At 40.0% G+C, this 12182-nt stretch overlaps 1 protein-coding gene across 1 annotated transcript; it reads right to left on the bottom strand.

Moving 5' to 3' along the window:
• Positions 1–3317: 3317 nt before the first annotated feature.
• LOC145129208 (uncharacterized) lies at positions 3318–11065 on the bottom strand. Its single transcript, XM_079063927.1, has 2 exons — positions 10595–11065; positions 3318–3806 (listed from the first exon to the last, which is right to left on the bottom strand). Exons 1-2 carry the CDS (start codon positions 11063–11065, stop codon positions 3318–3320), a joined length of 960 nt encoding a protein of 319 aa, XP_078920053.1.
• Positions 11066–12182: the final 1117 nt, after the last annotated feature.

The raw sequence follows: 12182 nt of genomic DNA, 5'->3' as shown, positions 1-12182 counted from the left end.
AAATGGACGGGCTCGTATGGAGCTCTTCTTTAAGTGTACACTCTTATCACGAAAGTTGCGTTATCTCACGTCTGTCGGCCACTCTCAAGTGTGATTGGGTTTCATCGCTCGGGCACCGTTGTAGGAATCAGCTCACTTAGTGTTGGCCCAAACCTCCCGTAGTATCCGACTCGATAGTATCTGTAATGTCACCAATTTGTGAAAAGAAACAACTCGATCTATATACAATAAGACAAACCTATATAAATGAATATCAAACGTCGGGTGACCAAAATGAAGGAAAATTTGTTCAATAATTGAACCGGTCACCTATCTAAGATTATTGCAGTTTTTTTTAAGATGTTAAAACACATATGTAATGCACTAACATATTGAATTTTTTGCTTTTATCAAGAAAATTTTTGACTCAAAATTTGGTTCCCAAAATTATGTAAGTGGAACCGAGGGAGTAACAATAATAATCTGAATGGTCTAAGTGTGAAAATGACCATGTGTGGAGCATAAATACGCAGGCTCCTTTTCAAACTTGTGATTTTACAAAAATAATGAAAATGCCCAAATGTGGGCTAAAAGACTCTCTAAAATCCTAAGTAATTTGCAAAAATAAAATGGTGATGTAAAGAGACCAGATATGGATTCTACTCGGGGACAAGCACCAGTGCTTCATCCTAATGGTTCAAACATGATCAAGTGTGATCCTCTCGGCGGTATGGACCGCAAGGCTAAGAACATCCATTGCTATAGTATATCCTACAGTTGTTAGTATTGCATGTGTAATTCTTCATGAAACTACCTGACCATGATCACTTACCCCTTTAAGCTTCCAGCATCTGATCCCAAGTATGAAGTCCCAAACTGTAGCTAGTGGTCCCGGTTCGATGGGTGAGATAGCAACAAGATCCTAGACCAATAATGATACAATAACTATGAACCTGTTCCACGACATCCAAGGGGGGTGAGAATAAACAGAAAACAAAAAATGCATGAATGCTAATGCCCTAAGCTAAATGTTATGCAAAAATAAAAAGTAGAAAAGAAGAAAATAAAATCTTTTTAGAATTTTATAAAATAAAAAAAATGAATGCAAATTAGCTTAAAACTAAAATGCTATGCAACCTAACTAAAAATCCATGAAAAAGTAAAAGGAAAAGGGAAATGCCCCACCCCAATCTTAAGAACAAGCATTGTCCTTAATGCTTAAGGAAAGGGCAGAAATGACCTAAATCGGAGGGTCGGTCGGCGGAAAGTGTCCGTGGCGGTAGTGATAATCCCACATATCCTGGACCTGGCGAGAAGTGGGTGGGACGGACTGCTCCAGCCGATCAACACGGGTCACCCCATCCTGGATGGTCCGGGTGTTCTCCTGCGTCTGAGTATCGATGCACTGAATGGTAGAGAACATTGTGGCGAACTGGTCGAAGAAGGCAGGGGGAAATATGATGGGATCTCGTGTCCCCTCTGCTGTTGTGGCTGATATTGAGGCTGGGCAAAAGGTTATGGAGGCTGAAGTTGGTCATCTTCATCATCCAGAGGAGGAGGGTAGTCGGATGGAATGACCCATTGTTCGGGGTCGGTTGGTTCGAAACACCCTATATACTCGTGAGGAAGAATGAAGTATGGCTGACCATCAAGGTTCCATATGTGACCACGGACTGATTCGCAGATGATAAGCATCTGTCGGAGCGCGCTTATGTCGAGACGAGAGGGGTCGAGCGCTTTTGTAAATGGAAGGGTGGAGAGATGAAGTTGAACCGGGGATCTAGATGCAATGAGTGTGATCAAGCCGCCAATGAAAATGACCCCGGTGTTCATAATGGTGATATTGTAACATTTGGTGAAAAAGAATGTTGCAAAATCTGGGTTGGGCTCATTTTCGCGAGTCATGCACCAAAGAAAAAATAATTCAGCTTTAGAAATTTGACCCATTTCGGAGCGGGCAAAAATAGTGCATGCAAGACCTCGGTGGGCCAGGCGTAAACATGGATGAATGATTAAGGAAGCCTTGGAGGAAGATGATGAGTACCGTGGCTCGTGAGTAATTTGTTGCCAAATATGGTGTTCGTTAAAGGTGGCTGGCCAAGGATCCTGTTGGGAGTATGTGTGGTCCACCGGGGTACCCATTAGGGCATTGACGACCCGAAATGGCAGTGATCTATTCTCGCCTAGCATCTGGAAGGTGACGGTGTTCGTATCGTCATCAATGCGGAGTTTGGAAAGGAATTCCAAGGTCGGCTCAACGTAGGTGGCTGCACGATTATGAAGAAACTGACCCCAACCAATGTTGTCAAATAGTGCTTGAACTCCCTCTAGCACTCCGAGAGTTTCAAAAGACTCTCTATGGAGGAACTTATTTGATTTGACTTTGCGCTTGTTGGAAACGAGAAAGTCATATGTATTGCGGTCTTCACGATTCAACAAACGAAATGGGGGATCATTGGATTTGCTTTTCGACCCACCCTTTGATGAACTAGGTCCGGTTTTGGCACGCTTAGACATTGACTCGGGACAAAAATGTGACAATAATAATAATATTCAAATCACACCAAAGTCCACACGGGTGACGACTCAATTCCAACAACAAACGGGTATTTAACAAACAAATAATCAAGTTAAAGGAACGAGGGTACCCAATTTGCTTAAACCCAGGACGAATGGTGGAAGCGGAATTAGAACCACCAAAAAGAATCTCCAAGGCACACCCCAAGATTATGATTTTGCTCTGTGTTTGACGCTTGAATTTCTAGAACGACCCCACAAACGAGCTTCAAGGCGATTTTCCGGCGACTAGAATGGCGGCACTTGGAATCGGGTGAAATTTTTTGGTGAGATTGGCCACACATTCTTGAAACGAGTTCCCGTATACCGTAAAATCATCCATAAAAACCTCAATTATGTTTTCAACATATTCCGAAAAGATACTACCCATACAACGTTGGAAAGTGGTCGGGGCATTACACAATCCAAACGGCATTCTCCAGTACGCGAAAGTGCCAAATGGACATGTAAAGGTTGTCTTTTCTTGGTCTTCCGGTGCCACGGGGATTTGGTGAAAACCGGAATACCCATCAAGACAACAATAATGTGATTTCCCGGCCAACCTTTCTAACATTTGGTCAATGAAAGGTAATGGGAAATGATCTTTTCGAGTGCTTGCATTGAGTTTGCGGTAGTCGATACATACTCTCCACCCGTTTTGCACGCGGTTGGGGACCATCATACCTTTGTTGTTTTCGACCACCGTGATTCCCATCTTCTTCGGTACCACTTGCACCGGACTCACCCACTTGCTATCCGAGATTAGATAGATCATCCCCGCATCAAGAAGATTCAATATCTCTTTCTTCACAACTTCCATCATAGGCGCGTTCAATCTCCTTTGTGCGTCCCGACCTTGGCTTGCATTCATCCTCCATCAAGATCTTGTGCATACAAGTGGAGGGGCTCAATCCCTTAGTATCCGCGATTGTCCAACCCATGGCTTCTTTGTGCTCCTTCAACAACTTAAGGAGTTGCTCTTCTTCACATTCGGTTAAGTGAGTTGAAATAATAACCGAAAGGGTTTCATTCTTTCCTAAATAAGCATACTTTAAGTGTTGAGGTAGGACCTTCAGTTCCAATTCGGGTGGTTGAACAAGGGATGGCGACAACTTCGTGTGGATTGCGGGCAACTCAATTTTCTTGCCATCAAATCTTGTAGATTTCCTCACCTCTAAATTATTAACCAACCTCTCAACCTCCGGATCCAAAGAATAAAGCTTTAATTGCTCGGCTAGCTTCCCACAACCAAACCCCTTGCTTAGGATCATCTCCAACATATCACCATGGGATAAATCAAACAATTCTTGGGTTATTGGCTCATGTCACACCCCAAAACCGGAACCGCGGAAACGTTCGGGGGTGGAGGACGTCATGTTTAGTATGACAAGACATGCATCATAGTAATCAAAGTAATAAACAACCATTTCATTAGAAAGAAAGTGTTTACAAAGTATGTGGTTCACATAACATAGACTACAAAGTAAATAACAAAATAAGACATGAAGCTATACTGCTCCATCTTCTGAATCCCAGTGCGTGTACCTGTCTACTAGTTACCTAAGAATACAAATTATTTTGAAAGAGTAGATCAGCATTTAAGCTGGTGAGTTCATAAGATATTAGTGATGTAAGTAAGTTGTAAGAAAGTTGTAGTAAGTTGTAAGTTCTTTTAGAAAAGTTCGTCTGTTCCTCCAGAAAATCCTATATTTCCTGCTTTGATGTAAGATAAGTAAAAATGACTCTACAATCCTTTCTATGAGTACTAAATGGGTACAAGTTATATAAAACCCAGAGTAAACAAACAATCGGTTGTGTGTATCTGCCCTAAGCCCACAACCAAAAAAGGAACAGGAAATGAGGCGGAAGACACACATCCCATTGTTTATTAGATCATCGTTGTATATAACCCTGGCGTATTCACTTGGTACTCACGGAGTTAACTGTAATAGTTCCTTTATATTTGTAAATGTTCTAGTGCTTTCTGTTTTCTCCTTGATGTTAACACTTCAACGTATCGTACCGCGATGAGCGAGTACATACAATGCAAGTGTTTTGATAACTAGTGTCGATACTTTATACTACGATCCTCCTCTGTACCACTATGATTGCCAGACATATACAAGTTATGAATAATTAAGATGAATAAGACGGTCGACTGAGTAACTCTGCCCCAAATCCACAACCAAACAAGGAACAGGAATTAGGGCGGAATCACTCACTCTAAGTCTGCAAAATCTTAGTTATGCACAACACTGATGTACATATTAAGCCATCATAGCTTCTCTGAACGGATCTTTTAGTTCTCTTGAATACTGTGACTTGTTTCGATAAGTGAGTTATTATAATTACTTTTAAGTGTTTTCCCCAAGTTTTAATCTTATATATAAATATAAATTTATTTTTAAAGTAATTCTTATTTCGAAAACGTACCGCTGCTCGCTGGCGACTCCGGGGTTGACTCTCCTGCGGTGATCATCAGAATTCGTCCATCCGCTCCTGAGTTCTTTGTTATCGGGCAGTCTCTCTGGTAGTGTCCAGTCTCACCACAGCCATAGCAGGCTTGTTTTTCTTCAGCTCCGGGGACTTGGGAGATCGGTTGAGCCGGTGCCCTGCAGAAACGGATTGTGTGTCCCTTTCTGTGGCAGTTCAGACACTGCATTTCCCGACATACTCCGGTGTGGTGATAGTTGCACTTCCCACACTTCGGGATGGTTCCATCATATTGACTGGCGGGTGCTGGAGTAGCAGGTGTTGTGGCGGCGAACATAGTACTTGTTTGTTGCTCCTGCGGGGGTTTCTGTGTTGTTCGCTTCTTCTTCCTCTTATTCCCCGACTTTTGTTTATAGTCCTCTGACTTTGATGGCTCGGGAACGGGGACTTCTACACCATGGCGGACTCCATGGTCAATGAGCCGCTGAGCCAGGCGTTTGGCACTATCGAATGTAGTTGGGTTAGAAGATAGTACATCTCCTTGAATCGGGGTAGATAAACCCCAGATGTACCTTTCTATCTTCTTACTCTCTGTGTTAACCATCCCGGGACACAGTGCTGCTAGGTCGCTAAACCTGTCAGTGTAGGTCACTATGTCCGAACCGACCATGGTATGCTCCCACAGTTCTTGTTCCAGCTTTTCAACTTCGCCCCTTGGGCAGTATTCTTCCAACATCAACTCTTTTAGGTTCTCCCAACCTATTGAGTTAGACACTGATAGGGTCAGTGACTTAACATGGCTATTCCACCATGTCAGGGCTCTGTCGGAGAAAGTACAGGCAGCAAACTTAACTTTGCTCCCTTCTGAGCACGAACAGATTGCGAAGACCGAATTTGTTTTCTCGAACCATCGCATCAGAGCAATGACTCCCCCATTTCCATTAAAGGATTTGGGTTTGCAGTTCATGAAGTCCTTATATGAACACTCCCTTGGGTATCCGTGAGTAACTTCGGGGTCGGTTAAGTGGGTACCGCTACCAGATCCAAAGGTACCACTTTCACTGAAGTGTGATAGAGCAGCTGCCACCGCGGCTGATATTGCTGCTTGGAGGGCAGCATGATCGAACTGTGGAGGAGGTAGTGGAGGTTGAGTTGGAGTTATCGGAATAGTGCGTCTGTTTGATTTGCGAGGAGGCATATTTGCTAAAAGAATACAAAGATGAGATGAAAATAAGTCTATAGCAGTGGTTCATAAGCCAAAAGCTGAAAGACAAGGTTATCCTAGTTCTGAGTGTTTCGGGTCCTGACTTTCACAGGGTTCTGGAAACAATTCATAAAAGAGTCTATACCAAATAAACTTTATGAATTAGAAATAGCTATCCTCGAATGAATATCTGTGACTTGAATAATTGTTATCAGTTGCACGAAAGAAAATAATCCTATCACATAATGTGAGCAGTGTCTCCACTCACTCACTAAGTTAAACAAGATTATTATTTATTAGTGTGACGCATAAGACGTTTTTGGTTACTTCTGTTGATCCTTCCTTGAAAACTTCTCATGAACCTGCTCTTGTTCCTCCTTGACTCTTCTGTTGACTGCTATGAGGAAGTGGTTACATCTATCTGGGTTTGTCGTGCGAGAATGGAAGTGTCTAGAGAATCTATGAGATTTAAGTGAAACATTAAGGGGTGATCCCTACAGAGTCCCCCTATAATTGCACAATGTATACAACTTGTATATAATTTAAGATTAAATAGACCTTCGAATAAGTGATCCTACTCCAAAACCACAACCAAACAAGGAACAGGTAGTGAAGCATAGATCACAAATTCTAAGTCTATAAAATCTCAATTATATAAAACCTTGGAAGTATACACTCCAAAATTATAGATCTATCCGTAAGGTTCTTTTAAGTTATCACTTAAGTTATTTATAGTGCCTAAAATACTCCTATAATATTTTAATGTAATGTACTTGGTATGTTCTAAACTTGTTGTCGTGTTATAGTATCATAAAATACTCCCATAGTATTATAACTTTATGTACTGATCTAGAAATCCCTTGAATAGAGTTAGGTAAGTTTTAAGACTGTTGCAACACCACATCACTCCCAAACACATGTCGGTCACATCTCGAATGAATATAGTTGATCAGGCTATATTGATCCTAGATATGATTACATAACTGTCCAGGTTTGACCGCAGTGTTCAACCTTTAAATACTTTTGTTCTGTTCTTCTTGTGATACTTGTTCTAGTATGTATATATGTATAAGCACGTATGTATACTTTTATAAGGTATTGTTATATCCTTAAAATATAATATTATCCAGAGCACTTCGGCCCCATTGTATTTATAGTTGTATATCTTTTATCGGTTGATATACTTAGTTCACTATAAACAATGCTCTGATACCATTCTGTCACACCCCAAAACCGGAACGGCGGAAACATTCGGGGGTGGAGGACGTGATGTTTAGTATCACAAGACATGCATCATAGTAATCAAAGTAATAAACAACCATTTCATTAGAAAGAAAGTGTTTACAAAGTATGTGGTTCACATAACATAGACTACAAATTAAATAACAAAATAAGACATGAAGCTATATTGCTCCATCTTTTGAATCCCAGTGCGCGTACCTGTCTACTAGTTACCTGAGAATACAAGTTATTTTGAAAGAGTAGATCAACATTTAAGCTGTTGAGTTCATAAGATATTAGTGATGTAAGTAAGTTGTAGTAAGTTGTTAGTTCTTTTAGAAAAGTTCGCCTGCTCCTCCAGAAAATCCTATATTTCCTGCTTTGATGTAAGATAAGTAAAAATGACTCTACAATCCTTTCTATGAGTACTAAATGGATACAAGTCATATAAAAGCCAGAGTAAATAAACAATCGGTTGTGTGTATCTGCCCTAAGCCCCCAACCAAACAAGGAACAGGAAATGAGGCGGAAGACACACATCCCATTGTTTATTAGATCATCGTTGTATATAACCCTGGCGTATTCACTTGGTACTCATGGAGTTAACTGTAATAGTTCCTTTATATTTGATGAAAAGACTCTTTAAGAAAACCCTTATTTCTTTTAGTAAAAATGGTAGCCACAATGGTTCCTTCTATAATCACTTAGTTTATACTAGCTATATATAATATAATATCGAACAGATAGTTAATTGTGTGAATATGCCCTAAGCCCACAACCAAACAAGGAACAGGAAATGAGGCGGAAAGCACACATTCAACTACCTATCGGGTATTAATTATATATAACCCTGATGTATAAACTAAGGTATTATAGAATTAACCACCTAATGTCCTTTAAGTTATATTGGTTTAATAAAATGGATTAAACCCTTTACTGGTTAAGTTTCTAGTTTTGAATACCAAATGTTCTATTTGCAAAGTATGTTTTGTACTAGAAAACTGTGCATTGAATTAGTGTCCTATGACCTGACCCATACCAGGTACCCCTTATGATTACTTTGTCTATACGGAATATATATATATATATATATATATATATATATATATATATATATATATATATAACTAAGATCGAATACATAGTGGGCTGGGTAAATCTGCTCTAAGCCCACAACCAAACAAGGAACAGGAAATGAAGCGGAAAGCACACATCCTACTACCTGTCGGATCCGATTAATATATATCCCTGATGTATAAACTAAGGAATCATAAAGTTAGCATTATAGGCCCTTCTCTACTGAATGTACTAGACTCGACTATTCTGTTTATAGTTTGAAAAGATGTAAGTTTTCCCTAGTTCATAACTATCTTAACTCGAAAATGGTTTGCATTAACTTTCAAGTGGAACTGTCACAATATGAAAGTAATGGGAAAATGTAAGTACACAGTTGTCTTTTGAATTGACCCACTGAAGTACTGATTACCTTAAAACAAGTTGGTTTTATTAAGGTCATAATGTGATAAGTAGTACCCGTACTATACGCTCTCCCTACAAGAGATTCTGGAGACCAAACGCGACTTCCACAAACAAATTGCTAGGCCGTGTAAATTCACATTAAAGTTATATGATCATGTATACCCAATTTACTATCACCTTTTGTTTAGAACAATGAGTTATTAATTATTGGTATAATTATATCTTGTATTGTTCTTCTGCTATAGCATTTAGTATGTTATTTCTCTAATAGTATCTTCCTCCCTGATTCTATTTATAGTATGTTCTCTATGTTATCGTGCATTGTATCTACCTCCCTGTTTCTCTTTATAGTATGTTCTAGTATCTAGTATGATCTGACTCCTAAACTATACCTATTATAACTTACTAGCATGTTTACTTGAACTGTTACTGAAAAGACTCATTTATCTACTAAGTTATGATTGTACTTAAAAACGGAGTTTTATAAGCTATAAAGTAACATAGCTTAAAAGAGTTTTTGAAATGTTTTGATCACTTATAAATCATAAGCAACCTTTGAAAGATGTTTATAACAAACATTTACACAATTATCAATTGTGTTCAACTTGTATTCCCCCCCCCCCTAAAAGCATTTAAAACAGTTTAAAAGATTGATTAGGGGTATGAACTCACATTATGTGGGTGATTCAAACGAATATGCGCGTAAGGATGAGAAGCTCCACTAGTGAAGTCCCGAGACACATACGAGTCCTAAATGACATATAATGGCATATATTGGCATGAATATAGTGTTTAAAAGAAACTAAATGCAAGGAAACACCTTTAGGGACTAGAAAACACTTGGACCAAGTGTTAGAATCACATGTGATTCATCTAAGGGGAGTGTACGGCCACTATAGGGAGTGTGCGGCCATGGGTGTATGGCCATGGAGTGTACGGCCGTACACTCATGGTAACAAGTGCACAAAAGCTTACTTGAATGATAGGGAAGCTTGTGGGACATTTTCTCACCAAGTGTTGAAGCTAGAATTGCATTTTGGAGGCCCTTTAGGGGTGTTTTGAGGTGTGTACGACCACAAATGGGTGTACGGCCGTACACTCCTTATGATCTTGAGTTTTGGTCGTTTTAGGGTGTTAATCAAGTGTTCCTAACATGTACTAAGCATAGGGAAGGAGTACTTACGATTTGGAGGCTCAAGAGGGTTCACAATCACCAAGAACAAGTGTGTGTTCTTGGTGTTCTTGGTGAAATGGATGAAGATTCGAAGATCTACCCAAAAAGATGATTTTCGTGGATGAAATCAAAGGGTGTTACTAGGTTAAGAAGGATAACAACAAATCAAAATGGAAGAAAGGCTTACATTCTTGAAGATCAGGGTGAAAAGCTTGATGATAGTTGAGAGAAAACTCAAGTTCTTGACTTGGAAACTGAAGAAATGACCTATGAATGAAGGGATATCACACTTATGGAGGGGGTGTACGGTCGTACACTCCCTCAAATGGAGTGTTCGGCTCGATTTCAACGCGAAGAACTTACGCAACTGAATCCTATATCCAATGCTTGAATGTACTGAGCTTTGATCCCTTAAACAGACTCTAAACAATGCTAACTGATAGCAGAAACGAGTCAGACACATTGTTGGATTGAATGGATGAACTTACAAGGCAAAGATTTTCGGGTTGTCACAGCTCAACAACATCAACAAAGTACAAAGATGAAACATCACTAGGATATCTCATGGCATCATAAATATTAAAACTTATTGATTCACCATCAAACTCCATTGTCAAACTTCCCGCATATACATCGATCTTCGTCCTAGCCGTCTTCAAAAATGGTCTCCCAAGTAAGATTAGAGCCGATTTGAAGGACACTTGCTCATCTAGATCAATCACATAGAAATCCGCCGGAAAGACCAATTGGTTCACTTGCACTAAGACATCTTCCAAAACACCACTAGGAAAGACACTCAATTTATTCGCAAGAGAAATTATGACACCGGTTTCACTTAAAGGCCCGACATTCAATGATTCATACACCGAATAGGGCATGACATTGATAGAAGCACCAAGATCGAGCATAGCGCTACTAAAAGTGATATCCCCAATATTGCAAGGAACCGTAAACATTCCGAGATCTTTGCATTTGGGTGGAAGTTTCCTTTGTAAAACCGTGGATGCGTTTTCATTCATTGAGATTTTCTCGTTTCCCTTCAACTTCCTCTTGTTGGTATAAAGTTCCTTCAAAAACTTCGCATATCTAGGGATTTGCTTGATAGCATCAAGTAAAGGAATGTTCACTTCCACCTTTCGGAAGGTGTCCAAAATCTATTTCTCCTCTATATTCTTCTTTGAAGTTGCAAGTCGGGAGGGGAATGGCGGTCGAGTTGTTATTGGAGTCACTAGAGGGGTAATCTTCTTTGGAACTCCGGATTTTGTAGCATTCTTAACAACGGGATCCTCAACGGGAGTGATCTCTATTTCTTCCTCCTCTTCTATTGGCTTCTTCTTTAAACTATTTTCTCCGGTCTGTTTACCACTTCTCAAGGTCACCACATTAACATTTGGGTTCTTTTCGGTTTGAGAATGGATTTTGCCACGGGACTCCAACTTGCTTATAGATGTGACTATATCTCCCATTTGTGCTTCAAGGTTGGAGATACTAGTCCTTGTCTCTATTTTGGAATTGTTGGGTACTAGTGGCTAAGGATTTGACAATGTCTTCAAGAGACATTCCGGAGCTACTTGGTTAGGATTGAGGAGGTTGTTGGTGATGATGTGGAGGGTGCGGTTTGGGTTGATAGTGTGGTTGTGAATGTTGGTATTGAGCTTGTTGTGGTGGGTAGGAAGGCCTAAACAATGCATTTTGAGGCAATGGCCTTGGGTTGTAGCTCATGTTGGGATTTGGCTTCCAACTTGAATTGTAAGCATTTTGGTAACCGGATGGCTTGTTGTGGTAGTTTTGGAATTCTCCTGTGGCATTTACATGTTCTGCATCTTCTTGGAGAATGGGACACATATCCGTAGGATGTCCCATTGTTTCACATATTCCACAAACCATCACTTGTGGAGTTTTTCCCATAGCTAACTTTTGAACAATGGATGTTAAATCTTTTATTTGAGACTCTAGATTCGATGTTCCCACTTCATTGACTTTTTGTTGAGTTTCTCTCTTCATATCTTGGCGCGGACCAAAGTGTTGGGAGTTAGCGGCTATTATGTTGAAGAGTTGTCTTGTTTGTTGTGGAGTTTTGCTAAACACATCTCCACCACTTGAGGCATCAACTAATCTTCTCTCCATTGGCAACAA

The sequence above is a fragment of the Lactuca virosa genome, chromosome 1, assembly GCF_052849685.1.
Source record: "Lactuca virosa cultivar CGN04683 chromosome 1, Lactuca_virosa_CGN04683_v6, whole genome shotgun sequence".
NCBI classification, from domain to species: domain Eukaryota; kingdom Viridiplantae; phylum Streptophyta; class Magnoliopsida; order Asterales; family Asteraceae; genus Lactuca; species Lactuca virosa.
Note: the sequence above shows the minus strand (reverse complement) of the source record. Positions and strands in the feature narration are given on the sequence as shown.

Bases quoted from the DNA above. Each gene is read 5' to 3' on its own strand.
- LOC145129208 (XM_079063927.1), bottom strand. From the start codon at position 11,065: ATGAATGAAAACGCATCCACGGTTTTACAAAGGAAACTTCCACCCAAA. The intron at 3,807-10,594 runs GTTTCATCTTTG...GATATGTTGGAG, and splicing joins CCATGAGATATCCTAGTGAT to ATGATCCTAAGCAAGGGGTT.